This window comes from Sebastes umbrosus, chromosome 1 (genome assembly GCF_015220745.1).
Source record: "Sebastes umbrosus isolate fSebUmb1 chromosome 1, fSebUmb1.pri, whole genome shotgun sequence".
Lineage (NCBI taxonomy): Eukaryota > Metazoa > Chordata > Actinopteri > Perciformes > Sebastidae > Sebastes > Sebastes umbrosus.
Genome location: NC_051269.1, coordinates 36783347 through 36804218, shown reverse-complemented (window position 1 = coordinate 36804218; position 20872 = coordinate 36783347). Strand labels below are relative to the sequence as shown.

Sequence of the window (20872 nt, the reverse complement as noted above, 5' to 3'; positions counted from 1 at the left end):
AAACGGAGATTTGTCAAGTATTTAATACTCTTATCAACATGGGAGTGGACAAATATGCTTACTTTATGCAAATATATGTATATTTTTACTATTGGAAATCAATTAACAACACAAAACAATGACAAATGTCAGTGCGCTGACTTGACTATGACTTGCCCCAAACTGCATGTGATAATCATAAAGTGGGCATGTCTGTAAAGAGGAGACTCGTGGGTACCCGTAGAACCCATTTTCATTCACATATCTTGAGGTCAGAGGTCAAAGGACGGCTTTGAAAATGGACATAGTATGACATGGTTGGTACCAACGGTTTTCTAGTTTCATATGATGTCAGTATCTTCACTCTAGCTTTAAAACGGAGCAGTTACAACCTAAAAATCGTTAATGTGTTAAAGAAATGCATTAGTTAGTATCACATTAACTTTGACAGCCCCACTTTTGATGTGATAATTGAACATTGTTGGTTTCGTGCCTGCTCAGCATGGCACCCACCACCCACCGTTATGCCCACTGAGGTAACCAGAGCGCTTATGCATCAGCTGCTGCGACACTTCTTGGTGCCCACTAACATGAAAACGGTGGTATGTTTTTAAATTTTTATCAAAATTACAACATGTAGGCGTTGTAATTACCACTCTCTTCCTTTTCTCTGTTTCCCTCGTCGGCTTTTTTTATACTTCAGCAGCTCCTATGTCCTTGTCTCCCTCCTTTTAAGTTTTTCTCTACTTACAGTGTCTTCTCATTCAAGCATGTTAGTGCTCCAGCCGTCTCTTCTCTCTCTGCTGTCCCCATCCTGCGAGCTGACAGGATTTTTTCTGTCTGCAGCAGCAGCAGCAGCAGCAGCCTGTAAATAGCTGCCTGATGGAAAGTGACATTTTCACAGAACCCTGTGAGAGAGGCGAGGTGATCTCTCCTCTTTCCAGCACAAAGTGCTCCTAATTGCCCGGTCGCATTTGTGAGCCCAGCTGACAAACTCGTGCAAATCAATAATTCTGCTCGGGGAAGATGCGAGGACACGGGGGCCTCTCACCCTGATACGTGCTGTGAAGACATGCACATGCATACAGATGCACACATGTACCTGTGAGTAAACGCAGACATACGTACACTCTTCACCCACCCACCCACACACACACACACACACACACACACACACACTCCCTCCGCCTCGCCACTGCTGTGCTGTCTGCCCTCAATGGCAGTGTTTATCCGTGATTCTAAGACAAATAGGGAGAGAGCATCGGAGCATTAAGGGCGACCACGGTGCCGCTGAAGGCTGAAATAATGGATGGTGGAAATGGAAGAAGACCCGGCGCTGCTCATTACTAAATGGACTCTGCAGAGGTGGAAACTTTGCCGCACTAGCTTTGCTATATACAGACGACAGACCAGCACAGCTTGAAATGGGGGCTTATTTAACAAATTTGTTTGTGTTTTTGTACTCTTCTCCGTAATAGCTCTCGCTCTAAAAGTTGAGAGAATGTCACAGCATTTCGTAAAGTCTGATTGACTTGTTCCTAGTTCATAAATGGTTTGTTTTCTTCTGAGTTTTCTCTGAGCCCTCTTCCTCCTCTTTGATATTTCCTACAAATTCTTAGACGGAGACCTTCATTATGCTATATGTGTTTTCAGAATGTATGCGTGCAAAGGACCTTGAAAAGCACATCTTTGTATTTTAATGAATGCCGCCCGCTGGGTTTTCCGTCTTGCTTTTTTCCCCAACGTGACCAACGTGCAGATGATGTGCGTCATCTACTTTTTCTACCTCACTCTGTGTCTATCTGGCTAACCAGCTTTCTCTCCACAGGCTCGTCTGTGATGCAGGTGACCGCGACCGACTCGGACGACTCCACCACGGCTAACGGCATGGTGCGCTACCGCATCCTCTCCCAGACCCCCCACAGCCCCATCCCCAACATGTTCACCATCAACAGCGAGACCGGAGACATAGTTACCGTGGCGGCCGGCCTGGACAGAGAGGTCAGTGTCAGCTGCATGCGTTGTGTCCCTGCTACTCTCACCATTTAATCATTTTGCGTCTTATTTGTGTCCACCGGGCCATAAGAATCAATTCAGTGATGTCGATGATGTCATATTATGATTCTCTTGGCCCTCAACGGTTTGGTTGATAAATCCAGAGGTTAAAGTAGGCCAGATCAGATCAGAGCAGAGTTTTTAAAAAACTTTGAACCATAGTATGTAAGAAGTTGATGTAGTTGCCTTGACGTCATCCTTTAGATTGTGGGAAGCCGATTTGAAGACTCAAGTTTGTCATATTTGCCGTTGCCACCTTGTTTTTTTGCAACCAGAAGTGACACGAGAGGATGAAGCTAAGTACAACCAAATGCTGAATAAGACATTTTGAGGTGACCAAAACGTTTCAATTAACTTTAATGAACTGAAAACACACTGAAAGGATTAAAGTTGTAAGACGAAAACACGGACAACTCTCAAACCGGACAACACCGTGGTAGCGACCTGTCAATCACAAGGAAGCCATGCCCTAAAGCATCCCTGCTTTATGGTCTATTTGACTGTAAATGGGACCATAATTTACTAAATGAACCTCATGCTGTATTGAATTAGACTTGAAACTAGCGATTGAGACCATAAACTCATGTTTACAATGTTTACTGAGGTAATAAATCAAGTGAGAAGTAGGCTCATGTTCTCATAGACTTCTATTAAATCAGACTTCTTTTCGCAACCAGAGGAGTCGCCCCCTGCTGGCTGTTAGAAAGAATGCAGGCTGACGGCACGTCTGCATTGGCTTCACTTTTCAGAACTGGTGGTTGCCCACTGTTTTGAACAGAACGAGACATGCTGTTTCCCCGTTTCCACTCATTACGCTAAGCTAAGCTAAGCTAAATTTATCCTGGCTCCAGCTTCAAACTGAACAGACAAATATGACAGTTGTATCAATCTCTCATCTAACTCCCAACAAGAAAATGAATAAGTATATTTGAACTATTTCTTTAACCACTCAGCCACCAGAATGCTCTGAGTCACTCTATTTCTGACTAACTTGATTTAATCTGATGGCCAGCTACCGACCTGCTCCCCTTGGGCCACCCACTAAAGAAAGAACCATATTATTTCACACAGCATTCTTGCAGAGACAAAATCCCACATCATGTGCACTCTCACACATAACACAGCTGTGCAGTGCTTCACAGCAGCTTGTGTCTCCATGAAAACGTCAAATCAATCAAATGCGGGTTATACAGGTGAGTTACCATAATAGATGCTTTGCAAGTCTTGGTTTTAAAGGGATAGTTTGTGTCGTTTGAAGTGGGATTGTATGAAGTACTGTATCTATAGTCAGTGTGTTACCTACAGTAGATGACGGTCGGTGTGCCCCCAGTTTGGAGAAGCAGACAGGAGTACCGGCACGGGATCAATATCAATCAATATCAGTTTAAGTGTACGCTATATTTAGAATATTTTCAGCACTTTATCTTGCCGTCACGCAGCCCTTTACGACGGGGAACTGAAATTAAATTGAAACTTATCTATGCTCTCTTCAAAGTTACCAGACTCTGTTTCTAACAACAGTGTAGATAAGTTTCACTTTCAGTTCTCCGTCTGAAAATATACTAAATATAGCGTATACTTAAATTGATATTGATTTTTTTTTTTTTAGATGGGCCTTTCTTTTAGGTGGCTAAAATACGTTTTTGCTACCGACCCAGTCCACAGCAGTACATTGCTTTGCTCCCGTGCCCGTCGTCTAATGTAGGTAATACACTGACTATGGATAAATACCTCATACAACCCCACTTCAAAACACCCAAACTATCCCTTTAATGTGTTCATCTGGTCTGCCCACTTTGGCCATCGTTTAAAGGCAAAATATGCTATTTCCTGCAAAAACAATGTCTAGACTGGTACAAACATAATCCCTCTGAATCATCACTTATGCCCCACTAAAGGTGTGTGGTGGTGTCTGTATCTGCAGAGACTCAGTCCTCTGCCTGTATTTTTCTCTTTTCATCCTATTTTGCTGTGTTTGGGACATTTCTGGGCTTCAGCAATAACGTTTAATTTCTCTGATTCGCCGCTTTGTATCTAACGCCACTCCCTCTCTTCATTCACTCTATAGCTCCCTCGACCATCACTGAGCTGACCACTGGCTCATTGAGCTGTGGAGGAGGGGGGCAACTTTGAATTCTGTGTGTTTACAAACCAACAAATGAAACATATTATACCTTTAACCCCCAAATACCTGGAGTTAATTACAATTCCCCAAATAAATCCTTAATTTCCCTAAATATTTGTCAAATAATGAACTGAAAATCGTATAAATAAAGGTCTTTTTTTCCACCATCCGTTTACCATCAGCTTGCTTTTTCCGGATGCATAATGCTATGAAATAGCGACCTGCTAATTCCAGGGCTTCCTGCCTCACAAATCCCAATTTCATCCCTGGATGTAACTAAACCTTAAAAAAAAAAAATCAGGATCACTTTCAGCAGCATTGTCGCTTTCAAAAATGTCAAATAAACCAAACCAAGCACAAAATTAATTCATTCGTTCCAGTCATTTTGTTATTGTGTAGAAATATAAATGACAGGCTAATATGTAATGTTTTTCTCCGTGCGTAGAGCAGGGCGGATATAATGGCCACGCAAATCCAGCGGCGCTCTGCTGACGAGGTCGTGGGAGCTCTCTCTTCATCGCCGTTTTTTCTCTCATCCACTGATGGTGTGTGTGACCGTTGCTTTCTGCAGTTGTTTACCAACCCACACACCACCACAACCACCAGCAGCACCACACACATCCTATCTGCTCCATCTTCCATCTTATTCTACTAATGAGGAAGATCACGCAGGGTCGACTTTTGTTTATCCCAGGATGCATCAGGTGACTGTTGGCAGTAGTGTTTCATGGTTGTTCATCCTGCAGCCTTTCTTTCTCACACACAAACCTTCTCTTATCTCTCTGTGGTGCAAGATTAAAAAAAATACAACTGGCAGAACCAAGGAAACGTTGAAATTCATATGCCGTTATTATGAGGATAATCTCATCCTCATAACTTAGTTGGCTGATTTTACTACCGACATTAAGGCCCCGTTGAGTGTGTCTCATAATGTTTATATTCTGAGAAGTCCCACTGGCCCCTCTCGGCACTAAACCCGGCCAGGCAACACTTTGGAAATTAAAACTGGATTTTACCAACAGTAAGGCGAGCGTATTTGGAAAATAATTACGGTTAAAATCTCAAGAACAAAACCAGGTTTTGATGACAGAAGGCTACAATACATCAATGCTCCTTCCTTATTCTTTTTTTTTTTTACGGAGCTGGCATGGCATGATAGCGTCATACATTTGTGGGACAATATAAATGAGTCTAGAGAGTGCGAGCCAGCTCTGTGTCCCTGTTTCCAGCTTGGCCCAGGCGGCAGCGGTAGCAGCTGATGTGAGTGAGAGAAAGCTCATTAATCTGGACACATCAAGCCAGGCTCGGTCCCACCTGCCTCTGATCCTCCCACTAAAACTGGGACACACCTGGGAGTTCACCCACCTGCTGTCAAGGTCATCAACACAAACACACAAACACGCTCAGACACATGGGCACGTGTTCGCATACACCACTCCCATGCAGCCCTGTTTGTTGTTTGGCTGCGGTGAGGCTCACACAGACTGAGGAGGCAGATATGATGAAGGTGTCAAACTGAATCCAAAGCAACCAGAGTGCTGTATACACACGCGTAGGGCTGTGTATTGGCAAGAATCTGGCAATACGATACGTATCATAATACAGGGGCTGTTACGATTCAATATATTGCGTTATATTGCACCAATGTAAGCAAGGCGGTATATATTGTGATTTTTTCATGCAATCGGAACAGTGCGGGCTGCATTTGCCTTTATCACACTCCCTGTAATATACAAAAATCATTGGGGCTGAACGATTTTGAAAAAAGATCTAATTGCATTTATTTTGATTGATGTTGCAATTGCAATATAATTTGCGATATTAGAAGGTATTATCATTTTTACATCATTATTCTCATTTTCGCTGAAAAACCATATTCAAATTATTATGGTGTGATTTTTTTTTTAGGGATCTGTACCAAACAATAATGTTCTCTTTAGTCTGCAGAGTATGATGTGTAGGCCAGGACATCTCTGCAGCACCACAATATTTAATTTAAAATGGTATTTTGACACACGATTCAGCTTTACAGGTACAGTGTGTAGGATTTGGCGGCATCTAGTGGTGTGGTTGCAGATTGCAACCAACTGAGTACCCCTCCGCTCACTCCTCCCTTTCCAAGACTGCGGCAACGTGAGTCGTCGAGTGCAAAACTGTGGTAACGCCGTTAGCCTCTCTCAGAGGTCATCCTCACCATAGTAACACTACTTTAGGAGCAACGGAAGTCAGACGGCGGCTGGCAGGGTCCACGGTTTTGCACTCTGCAGCTCACGTTACCGCAGTTTCACAAGTGAGTCAGAGAACTACGGTGGCCTTCAGGTAACATAAAAACGTGAAAGCCTCTCTCTAGAGCCAGTGTTTGGTTTGTTCATTCTGGGCTACTGTAGAAACATGGTGGACGCCATGTAGAGGTCCCACTCCCTATGTAGATACGAAGGGCTCATTTTAAGCTAACGGAAAAACAATGATTCTTAGTTTCAGGTGATTATACACTGATGAAAACATAGTTATGAATATAATATTCTATTTATGCTAATAGAGCCCCCACAATGTTACACACTGTCACTTTAACAAATATTGCACTTCCTAGGCCATATTGCATTCGATAAAATTTGGATTAGTTGTGCAGCCCTAAAAATCATTGCACTATCTGAGACGGCGCATATCTTTCAAATGAAACAAAATATTGACTGAGTGAATCTATGCATGTAAACTATTAATTAAAAATCAATGCAGTGTTTTTGAGAACCGCTACAGTATCACGAAAATATAATATATACTTGATATTTTCGCCTACACATACCCCCACACATGCTGCTACACAAAAAACATGAATATTCATACTCGCTGTTTGGACACTGAACACCCCATAAACACCTTTGCAGCACATACTTTATATTCTCCTTCTCTTTCTCTCCCACTTTAGCTCAACCTCGTCCACCATGCCGGTGTGTCTAATTAGAATATTCATGTGCTAATTAAGGGGTGAAGCTGGTTCTCTCGTGTTGAGGAGACCAGGGGGTACATGGAGGCTAGCCTGGTATCACTTACCTCTGACACCGCTGAATACCAATTATTCTCCCTCACTCACTCACCGCCTGCAACCCCCTCTCCTCCCCTGACCTCACATGCTTCCACTGTGTTACTGCCCACAAGCTAACAAGCTGGGCTAAGGCGTATACATGTGTTTGACTCTATACATACATGTACTAGTATAATATAGCTATATGTAAGTGGGTGTGGGTTTATGTTTTGTATTTATATTGTACTGCATTTAAAAGGTTGGGGGGTGGAATTAAGATTGCAGTAGGTTAAGGTTTAAGTTAGTTTTGTGTATGTTTATTTGTACAGTGTATGTGATGTACTGAAAATAGACTCGTCTGTCAGTCCACTGTGGAAGAACCACATTTCTAATGAAGTATGGTGCAGCAGGTAGCAGAGCGGGAGATGTCAGGGTGCCACAGCTGGCTTGGATGTTCTCCCTTTGTGCCCTCTCTCCATGGCTCCGGTTCCACTGGCAGGCAGCGCTGTTGTCTTTCATTACCCCAGGCTGTCTCAATCTCCCATGAGCCCTGGATTGGAAACGGGCTGGCGTGGCATGGTGTGGCGTGGCCCGGCGCCAGGCTGTCCACCAGGCTGGTGCCAGCTCCACGTTGGACTGTCTCGCTGACGATTAGGACATCGCCTGGACTGCCTCAAGGACATGAGTGCTCACAGCCTGGCTCTATTAGGATCTGCAGAGTCCCGACTGAATGCGGGCTGAGCGCAGGCATCCTAAACGGGTCTGAGGCTTTATTGTCTCAGAGACCCTGAGTTCTGTTAACTCGCCGCGTAGCACCAAAAGCTCCGGGAGCCAGACAAGCAATTGGAGGATTGTGAGCGGGTTGCTGAATGAGGAATATTGATGTGTGTAGGTGGATGTGGACTGCTTGTAGCAGACATTCAATCAAGAAAATATCCACTCAATATCCACCTTATTATGTGCACCTTGCTCGTATTGAATTGGACCTTGTTTCGTTTTCAGAAAAACCTGAATTGTTGCACTTAAACCCTTCTAGTTTAAAACCATGTTTTATCTGTCCTCTCTTGTAGATAATGCTTCTCTATTTTGGTCTAAGTCGGGTATTCACCTTCAACAGCTCTCGGATAAATATTCACTACCAAAGCAACCTTTTTTACGAGTCCATTCTTTTGTCTGTTCTGTGGGTTTCCAGCTTTTCGCATGGATAATCCCCCGATGACTTTTAGACACCAGCCTATTCTTGAAAGGACTTAATCTTATTTGTTTACAATAGAATTCCCTTAACACGTCCGCAAATGTTGGACCCCATAAGGACCCTGTGGGAGGATGATCTGGGAGAGGAAATACCAAATGACCTATGGTTAGATATTTTCCATTGTATCAGCCCAAGACATTCCCTTATACATTACAAAAGCCTGCAGTGTATTCCAATCTAAACTCTATAACAATGTTTTCCTTTACATATGATCAATGTTAGTGTTTCCCTGCAGAGCTTATACACATATTTTGTCTATGTCATCCTACAGTAACTGCTGGACAGAACATTTTAACACTATATTAGATATTACTGGAGAAGCGGTTCTGCCAAACCCGTCTACAGCTTCATTTGGGATCTCGCCCATTCCCTCTCTTTCTATACATAGACATGTAGTCTATTTTGTTTATCAAGATGATTGATGTTGATTAACTGGAAGTTCAAATACCCCCCTTTTATTCTAATTGGATTAAATACACTCTTTACGTACTTAAATTGGAAAAAGTTACTGTAGACTCACACCAAAAGGTTAATCCAATAAGTTTTGGAAGGTGTGGCTGCTCCCTTTTTTGAAGATTACTTTTAGAGCTTTTTATTGCCTTTATTAGAGCAGCTGGAGAATGATAGGGAAGGGGGGCGAGAGAGAGGGGACGATGCGCAGCAAAGGGCTGAGGGTCGGAATCAAAACCGGGCTGCTGCCAAGGACTCAGCCTAAATGGGGCTCGACTGGGTGAGCTAGAGGTCACCCCGTTGCTCCCCTTTTTTAGCCATGTTAGCAGCACTTCACCCCCTTCACAGTGTGTTTTCAGTCCAGTAGAGTTAATTATAACCTTTTGGTCACCTAAAAATGTCTTATTCAGCGTTCGGTTGTACTGAGGTCCACCCTCTAGGGTCACTTTTGGTTGCAAAAAAACAAGATTGTGATGGCCAAAAATGCCGAACTCAAGGCTTTAAAACAGCAGTCCACAAACGTACACGGTGATTACGTCCACTTGTTATATACAGTCTATGGTTTCAATATGTCAGAAGGGTTAACTTTGCACATAACCCATATTAGAAGATTTACAGGCCCTCTTTCTTCTCTCTAAGATGTCATTCGAGTGACTGTACAATCTGACATTTCATTCTTTCAGTTGGAACCAGCAAGTCTGGCAACATCATGTCCATCATGCTCATATTTTCTCAATCATGTCCTGTCCATTGTATCGTAATGCTCAGTTGGACAATGAACTAAACGTCTTGCCCAGTCTGCGTGCTTTATTCTAGCAGCTCTATTCATATATGACTCACTGCCTTTATTTATCAAGCGTGTGACTCCGAGCCGTTTGCGTAAATGTGGAGGCGTATAGCTAATCAAGTGGATTCTGAGTTTATATCTCCGATTCATAGTACCTACGTATCTGAGTGACTGTCTCTACAATGGGATTCAGAGAAAAGCTTTCAGAGAGCGGTGTGACGGCTTGTGTTCTCTTCAAAACCAGCATTGAGCTGTTTGTGTCCTCAAACCAACCTGAGACACATCCCTGGGAGGGATGAAGATGGAGACAAAAACAGACTTCTCTGCATATCTTTGGTACAAACTGGGAAAAGATGTGGAAATAGAAAATAATTGTGTAGACGTGAACCATCTTTACAGTTTTTCCACTCTGTACGTGTAACTGAACTGGATGAAAATCTGATGAAATGGAGTCGAATAGCGTCAAATCAGATTAAATTTAATTGAAGTGATCTGAGCTGAACTGAACTGAGACTGTAGTGGAGGTCACTGCCACCGAGGGTCACTGAGGTAGAGAGAGAGTGGAGTCAGAAGAAGGAAGAAGGGAGCTGGTCTCTACAGTTTTAGCCACAAGCGCTGGCCCGTTTGAGACAGATTGTAAGTGACAAGCTAATGACTGTGGCTAGTAGGAGCCTGGCAGGCCGGAACTCAATCCACAAACGACACAAGTAAGAGCAAGTCTCTCCCTCTTTGAGTGGGCACGCCAAGCGAAAATGCAGCTCAGGTATAATTAATTCACCACTGTACGTGTTTCGGCAAAAAAAACACTCCTCTCCATTATCTTGTTCGACATCGCCTTACGTGTTCAGACCATTATTTCCCCCACTTTGTTCTTGCTAACAAAGTCTCACTGGAGAACAAGTCCATTTGCTTACCAGCCAGGTTTTTTTCCCACCTGCCCTGTCTGCTGCTCGGCTTCACTCGTCGAGGAAAGCTAACGTTGATAGCCTGAAGCCATTTCTTTCTCCAGTCTGCTGGATGGTAAACGACCTAATTTGGTCTGTGCGAGAAGAAAAAAAAGGGGATTGTGTTTTATTGTTGGTGGAGCTCTGTGTACAGGTGTTTCTGTGGCCTCTGATGGTTTTCAGCTTCCTCAGATTAAGTCCGGGAGGCTCAAGGCCCGTGGGGTGGGGGGGGGGTAGTCTGGGCTGTTGCTGTTGGTCCTGATACAAGGGGCTTTACTTCCTGCCAGCGCTGGACTCTAATCTAACAGAGAGATTTTCTGTTCAGCACTTCTGTAGGACTCATTAGAGAGCCCTTTACTGGCTTGTTCGGGCAGCCACTTTTGGACAGCGGAGTGCGCTTGGCTCTACTGTGTGTGTTCGCCGTGCTCGTGCACGTGTATGCCCGGTGCAGGAGTCCCACCTGTTCCCACTCACTGGAGCGGCGGCGGATCATGTGTATGTGTGCACTAGAAGGGCCATAAACTCACTCTCAGATGAGTGATATAACCCTGCAGGATGGGACGCATCAGCCACATCTCATACTGTGTGAGAGCTCCACCTGCTGGCTCAGCGCCACTCATTTCTCTTCACCTGACCAAAGAAAAAAAAAGGCGTCCATCAAAGCTGGAGCCTATTAGCCTTCCAAAGCCATCTGGTGCTATTTCTAGATTGATGTATGTGACGGGATCTAAATGAGCCTGCAGAGAGTCACATTCATTGGAGGCTCTATTTACTGAAGCGCTCTATGAGGGGAGATGGTATTGATATTTCATTATGAGTCTAATAAAGGGCAGCCAGTATTGAGTTTTCATTAATAGGGCTGGTTTGGTGCAGATTAACATGTCTGCGCCGCTCATAATGACTTGGAGAGATGCTAAACGACTCCAGCTGGGTGTTTTAACTGGCCTCAATGGTTTGACTGATCCAACAATCAGCTGCATCCTTCACGAATGGGAAAAGCGAGAAAGGAGATATAGAGATACGCGGAGAGACAGACAGACAGATAGAGAACAGACAGGCGGAGAACACTGAGCGATCAGAAAGATAGCGAGAGATCAAAAGAAGCACAAAATGTGAGTTAACAAAGAGAGCAGAATAAACCAGATGAGAAGAAAAAAGAAACCTCAAAGAAGAAAAAAGCAAAGAAGAAGCCATCTGAGCAGGAGGCAATAACTCCCACATCTATATATACAAGACCTCTGCCTGGGTTGCTTCCTCCAGGCAGTCCCTGACATCAGTGCCACTGGCTGTCAAGTCGTTAGAAAAGCGCGACCCACCGGGTGAATACGACGTAACTAGCCTAGTCTCAACAAACGGACATTAGGTCATCGATCGGTCGCATTGTGGATGCTTAACAAAGCAGCAGGCTCCCGTGTGCCGAACGCTGGCCTGTCCTTGACGTCCAGTCCGGCTCCCTGTCTTTGCTCTGACACAATTGAGGTTTGAGCCAAATGGATTAATAGGATGAGAAAGAGGCCACAAAGCAGTGAGGCTTATACTGTCATGATGGAAACACAGAGAGAGAGAGTGTCTTCTCTCCAGTGGTGAGTCTGGGGACCGACTGAACTTTCAGCACCATGGACAGCACAACGATGCTGGACTGTGGACGTCTCTCTGCCTCTGTGTTTTGTGTCTAAACAAAGCCTAGTGCTTGATGGTGTCTCTCGTTATGGCTGGCGCTGTAATATTGCAGAGTGTGCTGCAGCACACTCTGGGGCGACTCCCCCTCACTATAACTGGACTAAATAAGGCCCATTCACCTCCCGGTATTATCTGCTGCACTGTGGCGCATCTTAAAGTGGCGGCGCCTCCATTAAAATGAGTGATGATCCTGGTCGGTTCCCACAGCGGAAAACCAAGACTTTTAGGCAATAATGGATGAGCCACATCAGTGCTCCCTCCCTGCTACTTTGTGTGTGTCTGTTCATGTGTGTGTGTGTGTGTGTCTGTTCATGTGTGTGTGTGTGTCTGTGTCTGTGCTGTTTATCTGCTATTTAGAAAATAAGGTTTCTAAGTAACAGACTCGTTGTTCCAGTAAGTGATTATAAAAAAAATATAAAGAAGGAAAGATGTGTTGATGCATTCACTTATTCATTCATTCATAGGCCTCGTCAGTGGTGTAGTGGTCGTCGATAAGGTGGGTGTACCACTAGGTAGAGATGGATAGGTTACAGAGGAGGAAGTGGGAATACTCTCCTAAATATTCCAATGGCTTTTTGGCTGATAAGTGGGTAAACCGCCAGAAGAAGAGGAGGTTTTTACTCCGTATACACGCGTACACCCTCCGCTACACCACTGGGCCTCATGCAGCAATATTTTCTTAAATTTTTCTTAATTTTTTTGTTAAGAGAAACAACAAGAGAAGTCAACTCCAGATGCATCAAATGTTCTTGACCATCCAGATCTGCTGTTACCCAGGTGTGCTGGATGATGAATCCCACTTGATCATAAATCCGAGGCATGTGGTTGATTGTTTATTATTAGCATAGGTAACGCCCCTTAAACACTATATAAGGCCAGATGTTGCTGGCACATGCCCAAGAATTGGGGCAGATGTCACCAAAACAAATCAGCTGAACTTCATCCGTAGTGAAATTGAGCTGCTGTTAAATAAACTAAACAAAGTAAATTCTCTTCTCTGATTGACAGGAAAGTCGAAAAGCATCAAAGGGCAGTATGTACGCCATTCAGAAGCTGAACACACATCATATCGTCCAACAGTTTTTATAGCGGGATCAATGGACCATTAGTAATTCTTTAGCTCACAAATTTAATCATCCAAACATTATAATTATTCTAAAACATTTAATAATCTAAATTCGATTATATGATATTAATGCTTTTTTCTTTCCTTGTGTTGGACAAACAATTTGTGGACTATCTTGGTCAGAGTGCTCTCAACCACTCGTAAAAGGTTCTTTTATCTAAGAGAAGAGCAAAAATACGAAATCATTGGGTACTAAGAAAATAAGAACAAATTGTGGATACCAACAAAAATAAGAGGAAATTTGTTCTTATATTGCTTCCTGCGTGAGGCCCACTATGTCATTGTTACATGGCAAAAATGTGTTTTTGCTGATTGAGTCCTGTGTACAGGTTTGCTGCAGCATTTGATAAACCAATCCCTGAGTGTGTTTTCTGCTTCTTTTTTTACAGAAAGTGTCCCAGTACACCATCATCGTCCAGGCCACTGACATGGAGGGCAACCTGAACTTTGGCTTGTCCAACACGGCCACGGCCCTCATCAGCATCACCGACATCAACGACAATCCCCCAGAGCTGACAGTCAGAACGGTGAGTCCTCAACTTTGTTTCTCCTCGTCAAGATCAGCAGCCTCTAGTGGCTGTATTTTCATCATCTTGTTGTCTGCTATAAATATATTATTTTAAGATATTTGGGGGTAACACGTTCTCACTCCCAACTCGTCAAATACCGCCATTTGATCAGTGCCCCTCGTCATCAGAGACCGACGCACCGGGTACCCCTCTTGCGTTACTTTTGGACGGACCAGGGACGATGTGTCCCTGGTCCGTTCAAAATAAACTTCTATTTTCACAGGAAGTTAGGTTTAGGCAACACAACCACTTAGTTAGGGATAGGAAACGGTCGTGGTAGACATTAACTTCACTGACTAGCGACTCACGTAACTCGTAGGACTGGCGATACTTGCGAGTCACGTGATTCTCATGCTATTACTACTACGTTACATGCTCTGACCGTTGAATAACGCCTCGGGTATTTAATTTAGGTGGGTTAGTTGAAAGCCTGGTTCGTCACATGTCGTCGCTAAAGGGTTCCTCCGTGCGTTGGTTTCCGATGGCGCTGCCCAACCGCTGGTATTTGATGAGTTGGGAGTGAGACTGGGTTGTGGAGGAAAATATTGCAGTTGGGTTTTTTTTATGTCAATGGGTTAGAATGAAATATAAGATTCAGCCACCCTCCCCACTCCAATCATTTTCGTACAGTCATAAGGAATGTAATGCCTATATGCCTAAACAGGGAGGTCAGAGGTCAGACTCCAACAGTTTCACCACAGGGTTTGACCCTATGTCTGTCATTTTAACAATTTCTTATTTAGTCGCTATGACACCCTGTCCCATAGAGCCACATGAGCACATGAGGGTGTATTATTCTTAGACAGAACCGGTCCCACAGGCCTCCCTGCTCTCAGATATTATTAGAAAATACATTATTATCTGGTCCCTGTCAAAGACAACAATCACGCAACGGTAGCTCCACTGAAATATGTTTTCAGGGAACATTGAGATGAATGAAATGCAAATACAACAGCTGACAAAAGATGTAGGATAAGGACAGGTATAATAAGAATACAAAGCAACACAGTGACAGATAAAGAAACACTGTGAGAGAACAACATATGGAGAGACAGAAAAAAATAAAAAAGGAGCTGCGACTGAAAGTGAGATCAGTTTTGGTGATGGGAGGTGTTCTCCTCCCTCCTCTCCTCTCTGTGTTTTCTCTGCCAGCGGGGCCTCTGGTGGCCACGGTTTGTCTGCAGGCATCTGGCCCTGGTCCCTGATACCTTCATTGGGCTGACAGGAAGCCACGCTGGCCCACTTTTCTACAGCAGCGGCGTGTGTGGCTCGTTTTAGAGAGCAAGGGTTGCTATATGAAAGGTTATTGATGAGGAAAGTGAAAGCAACTGAAAGCAGACGCTCTTTGCCCCACATATAGCTTTAATTCTCAGAACAGAAATCAAACGCTGACCGCATTCTGACAGACCTACAGGATTGTAGCGGCTCCTTATGCGAGCGCTCGGACTTCTGAGATCCCAGAGAGAGACAGATGCTGTCTGCAGCCGAGCTCAGAGGCAGAGCGAGCAGTGTGTCAGCGTCACACACTGTGATCCCTGTCTCCTCCGCGGGGCCGTCGTCAGCGTGCGTGCCAGTACAGTTCCAGCCGCATGCTCTGATAAGAGCTCCCCAGCTGTCAGGGGTAGAGCTCGCCGAACAAGGCTGCCGCCCCGCTCAGAACTGCTCGGTCCCCGTCTGTAGTGCTGGCGCCGTCACTGCTCTTCACTGGGGGGTGGGGACTCTGGACCACAGTCCTCCCTCTAGCCAGAAAATGGACATGCTGCGCTTCAATAGACACAGAAAACACACATTGTCCTTGACATATACAGTGCACATTGATGTACGCTCCCACACGGTGTGATAAATGTTTGTCCTCTCTTCAGGGCTGCGGTACTTTCCCTGCAACCCTCCTTAGCAAATGACTGTAGATTGTCAGTAAAGGAGCAGTTGATTCTGGTGTGTGACTCAAAAGGTAATGAGTAGAAAGGAATAAAAAAAATGTGTTTCTTGCCATATGTCCTTCACTTCAGACGCACACTCTCGCATGAACATCCAAAGAAATTGTTCTCCACCAGATGCCATTTCCGCTGCTTTGTCAATCTCTACTTTTTGTTTTTTGCTTCCCACACAAACATCCAGACTTGAAGCAGTTCAGTAATTATTTGTGCATGACAGACGCGAGAAGAATTCATTGCTCTCTACGGGAGGCATAGAGAAAACATAAGCACGCTAATTAAGTGAAATTGCTTGCGGGGGCGTGAACCGAGCTGATATATAGCATCTAATTTGAAAAAAAAAAAACGAAGTCAAATGTTTTATTCATTTCGCCACATGGGCCTGGACGCGTAGTGGTAGCGCTATGTTTGTCATTATGGGATAAACAAAAAAAGCAATGGTACTTGCCACAATCTATCTAATCAAAGTATCTAATCAAGTGTATCACACCCAACTAATGTGCACCTGGTGGTTTGTCATTCAGAGAACAATGACGGGGAGCCGGAGAGTTCCCTGGAAGACTTGTGGGCTTGAAAGCTTGAACTCTCCGACACACAGGCGTGCAGATCTGAATAGAGAGCTGCTATTTGTGATTCACCTGTAGAGCTGCAGCTCCTAAATAGCTGAAAGAGTCGGAGTGCTGAGATTATTCACCATGCTTTCCCCCAGCTTCCCACTGCTTGACTTTGATTTGTGTTAAAAAAAACGGAGCAGACTGCCAGGAAAAGCAGCTGGATATGTCTGTATAGCATGAAAAATGAGAATGAGGGTAGACGCTTGTTGCCAGTAGCTATATCTTTATTGCTCTATAGAGGAGACATAACAGCCGTCTTAAGTGGACCGATGGCGGTCTGATAATACTAGGAGTCTGTTTTGGGACATTTATTCGTACATAATGCTGTCATTACCATTTGGATTTTGTTCTCAGCACCCCATGAAGGAAAAGAAGAGCTCATTCTGTAGCTCCGCTGTCTAAAAAAGGAGCATTTGCTGAGTCAGTTTTTCAGTGAAACTGGTAGTAGATTTCCCCTGCTGGGCCGTGCACCTTGATGCAGATTTATTTTCTAAAATTCTGTGGGGTCTGTGCAGCTCTGTAGCCACACTGATTTCCCCCCGGCTGGGCTGCAGCTTCGAGTGTCTGAACAGTTTAAAATATGAAAAGCAATCATTAGAAATGATCAGGCATTAGTGACCCTGTGTTAGATGGCTTCTGCGTGGTGCTGGCCTTCACACATTTGAGATCTATCGGCATGTCGGGCGCTTCATAAAATAAGACCCTGGCATAATTTGCCAACGATGATGATGATTACGCTTTAAATGGTGAAGTTATAAAAGTAATTTTCTCCTCAGGGTCAACAAATGTTGGCCTAAAGTGTTCCTACCTCACTCCCTGCGTTTGAGCTCTTTAAAGAACTTTTGAAAGACGAAAAACAAATTATTTCTTTTACAAATTAATAACTGGATTCATCAGCAATAAAATGCATAAGCACCCTCGCTCAATTCAGTCCACTCAGGGGTTTCACAGCCACAGTTTTACTTGCTCTGGTATGACCAGGGGCGGGTAATGTTATCCAACTTTAGATAGATATTGCTGTGCAACTGACTTTAATGAGTCTGGCCACTAACGTTAGGACTAGTATGTACTCGTGTTACTATTACTCTATGTTTTTAGAGGTATTCAGAAAGTGGCTCTACTGAATCGACTTATCGATTAGTTGATTTATTCGACAGATCTGTAAAACTGAGTTTCTCCACAAAGAATCACACAAAATCACCACTTTAAATGTGTTTACTAGAGATGTGCTCATAAGTTTCTTAGAAATAAGCCATTCAGCATGAAAAAAGCATAAAAAAACCACACTAAGCGACTAAAGAAATCCCCATGAATCACCATAATCACTGACCGAATCAGTAGCTCACTGGTGACTGAAAGTACAGTTGTCAGCTCAGCTGTGATGCACAGCATGTTACTTCCTGGTTAAAAGCTTATTAAAAGACCAAGAAAACCACAGAGACAATCACAATGTGATTATTGTCTCAGAGAATCGGCTGCTGAGCCATTAACCTTATAAACAGTGCTTTTATATGCTGGTTTTGTACTGAACTGAACGTATTAGCTGGAACTAGAAACAGCCTGACCGTACCATGACACTGCAGAGATGAGCGGCGTCGTATGAACGGTGATGCATTCACTTACCGTTGTACGTTCTGAAGTGCATTTAAACAGTGATGCTATCGCTTAGCTGGAAAAAGTGATAATGTACTCTGTGGCTGTGTCTGGAATCATTCACTTATTCACTTCTCCCTACTGACTACATAGAGCGCTACAGGAATGAGTCCTAAAACCCGGAAATGAGTCAGCATTTTAGCACTTCCGGTTCCCTCGTCTGGAAGTCAATGGGTTTTTAGTTGGATGCCTGAAATAAGGTCTGTGGTTAACACGAGCTGAAGAGATTTTAACGTTTTGTTCTACGACATGAAATACATAAATAAATAATAAAATATCCCACTCGTGAATTTTGAAGCTTTTTGTGTCTTAAAAAAGGCAGTAGCTAACAAGTGGCTAAATCAGACTACTAAACGTCATCACGCCGACTCGTCTGCCTTTACAGCCTCGTTGAGTATACTCGCGGTCATGTGACCGTGGCGTAGTTTATTTATAGCCTAACGTTAGCTTTTTACTTCTGCCGATTGCATTTACGCTTCAAAAATCATAACAGCGGTGTTAATCTGTGAAGATTATCTTGCTGAACAAAACGTGTAAGTATCATAAACGTGTGTTTGCCACTGAGCTTATTTTCTGCAATAATCCAAAACCCACTGGAACAATCCCATTGGCTTTTTGTCGAGGGAACAAGGTTCGATGCTAACTTCCTGGTTGGCCTACAATAATACATCATCCCTGGAGCACTCTGTATACAGTAGTACCTGGTTAGTGACCGTTGTTTTACACAATGCATTATGGGATACTTTGAGTCCACTATATAGGGTATAATTATTATCACTATACATTCGGACAGCACTACAAAATGGCAAACTCGCTACATAGTGAGTAGTGAGTGACACAGCCAGACTACGAATCTTTAAACTGAACTTAACAAAACAATTCCAATCTGCAGAGTGATTTCCGTCTCTATATGTTCTCACCTTTATCCCTGAACTGTCATTTGTGGCCGCGGCGTCGTCACCTAATGTTGCTGAACACACTGTTCCTAATATTTCCTCCAATAAAGTTCTCCTTGTTGAATGTTTAAATAGGCGAAGCACATAAACGTTTTATATATAAAGCCCTATGTAATACTGACTAAACCTTTTGTGAAATAGCAACTCAAACTAAAGTTTAATGAATCTTTTTATTTTGTGTCATTTGAATTTTATATTCGCTGGCAAAAGTCAGCCGAGGTTTAATGATTACCTACGAGTGAATCTCATTCGCCCCGCTCCTTTTCCCCTCCTTCTCCTTTGTAACTACAAAATCCTCCAGAAACTGCAAGTCTGTGTCTCTAGTGGCTTATCAATGGCTCCACATTGCCTTTTAGTGAGAGTGGCCATTTTGGAAGCGTGCTCCCCTACAGTCAGCAGCACCATTGTGTACAACGCCTCTCTCTCTGAGAGAGCATATTCCATTTGGCCGTCTGACAGCGCAACCAAACAAGCTTGGAAGGTTTGTGGTGGTGTTTGTTGCTAAAGCCCGGGGTGAAAATGAAATGGAGGAGCCCACACACAAGAGACTGAGAGTGCATATTTAATTTGTTCTGTGCTTATCAGCGTGGTCGTACTGCAGGGGATAGGAGAGAAGGGGAGGGCGAGGGAGGGGAGAGAGGAGGAAGAGAGGAATCGGGGCGGTTTGGACGCTACTTCAATCCCACGATGATGAAGCCATTAAAGTGAACAGCAGCTGGCAGACACACCCCATAAACAAGTTAACGCTTCACAAGAGGAAACACGGATTATCGTCCGACAATGAGAGCTTTTAATGTGTGTGTGTGTGTGTGTGTGTGTGTGTGTGTGTGTGTGTGTGTGTGTGTGTGTGTCTACCTCCGAGTGCCCCTCCCTCTGTAGCCTGATAAATCCCTATAGAGAAAGACATGGATCCTATTGCTCTGTAAATTCCTCTTCAGGCTCTGCAGCTGCAACCAAGTTTCCTCCAGAGTTAGTTCAGAGGGGAGTTGTTTCAGATTGCAATATAATGAAGATCATTAGCCAAAGATTATTCCTACCGCTGCCTTAATTACAGTACTTATCTAATTGCTTATTAAGACCTAGATTTGGTGAATGCACAGAATCTAAATTAAACGAGTAAACACTTAATTGAACAAATCCATTAGTTCAAATAGGAGTTTCATATGAGCAGACATGGCGCGGAAGAAGGGACAGCATTAACATAATTAAGGATATGATTCTCTATTAGGCACATTTAAACAAATATGTCTCCGTCTGTCTTCCGTCTTCCTCTCCTAGCTTTCTAATTTCTCCCCCATTTGTTTTGCTGTACACTTTCAGCGTAATGAGCATTATTGGCACGATCCTAAAAGCAGTTTGTTTTCATAAAAGCAGTTATGGAGAATGCTAAAAGATGGATGATGACACAAGCAAATCTCAATAAATCAACGTATTAACATGCATTAGCAACATCATATGTAATCTCTCCTATTCTCCCTGCTGTCACCTCCTCTCTCCTTCACTTCCTTCCCTCCTCCTGCTCTGTAGTTTTCAGGCGAGGTGCCGGAGAACAAGGTGAACGTGGTGGTGACCAACCTGACGGTGGTGGACCGGGATCAGCCGCACAGTCCCAACTGGAACGCCGTCTACCGCATCGTCAGCGGCGACCCCTCCGGACACTTCACCATCCGCACCAACCCCATCACCAACGAGGGCATGCTGACGGTGGTCAAGGTAAAAATTA

At 43.8% G+C, this 20872-nt stretch overlaps 2 protein-coding genes across 3 annotated transcripts in view; one reads left to right on the top strand and one right to left on the bottom strand.

The window, feature by feature from the left end:
• Positions 1 to 20872, bottom strand: part of LOC119492355 (inositol hexakisphosphate kinase 2-like) — a 1011171-nt gene that overhangs the window by 641641 nt on the left and 348658 nt on the right. The window lies entirely within an intron of this gene.
• The window catches only part of cdh4 (cadherin 4, type 1, R-cadherin (retinal)), a 255715-nt gene that overhangs the window by 208837 nt on the left and 26006 nt on the right, over positions 1 to 20872 (top strand). For both annotated transcript variants that reach the window (XM_037774104.1, XM_037774170.1), the window contains exons 8-10: positions 1808 to 1980; positions 13813 to 13950; positions 20677 to 20862. In XM_037774104.1, coding sequence (XP_037630032.1) covers positions 1808 to 1980; positions 13813 to 13950; positions 20677 to 20862 — 497 coding nt within the window. The remainder of the gene's footprint in view (positions 1 to 1807; positions 1981 to 13812; positions 13951 to 20676; positions 20863 to 20872) is intronic.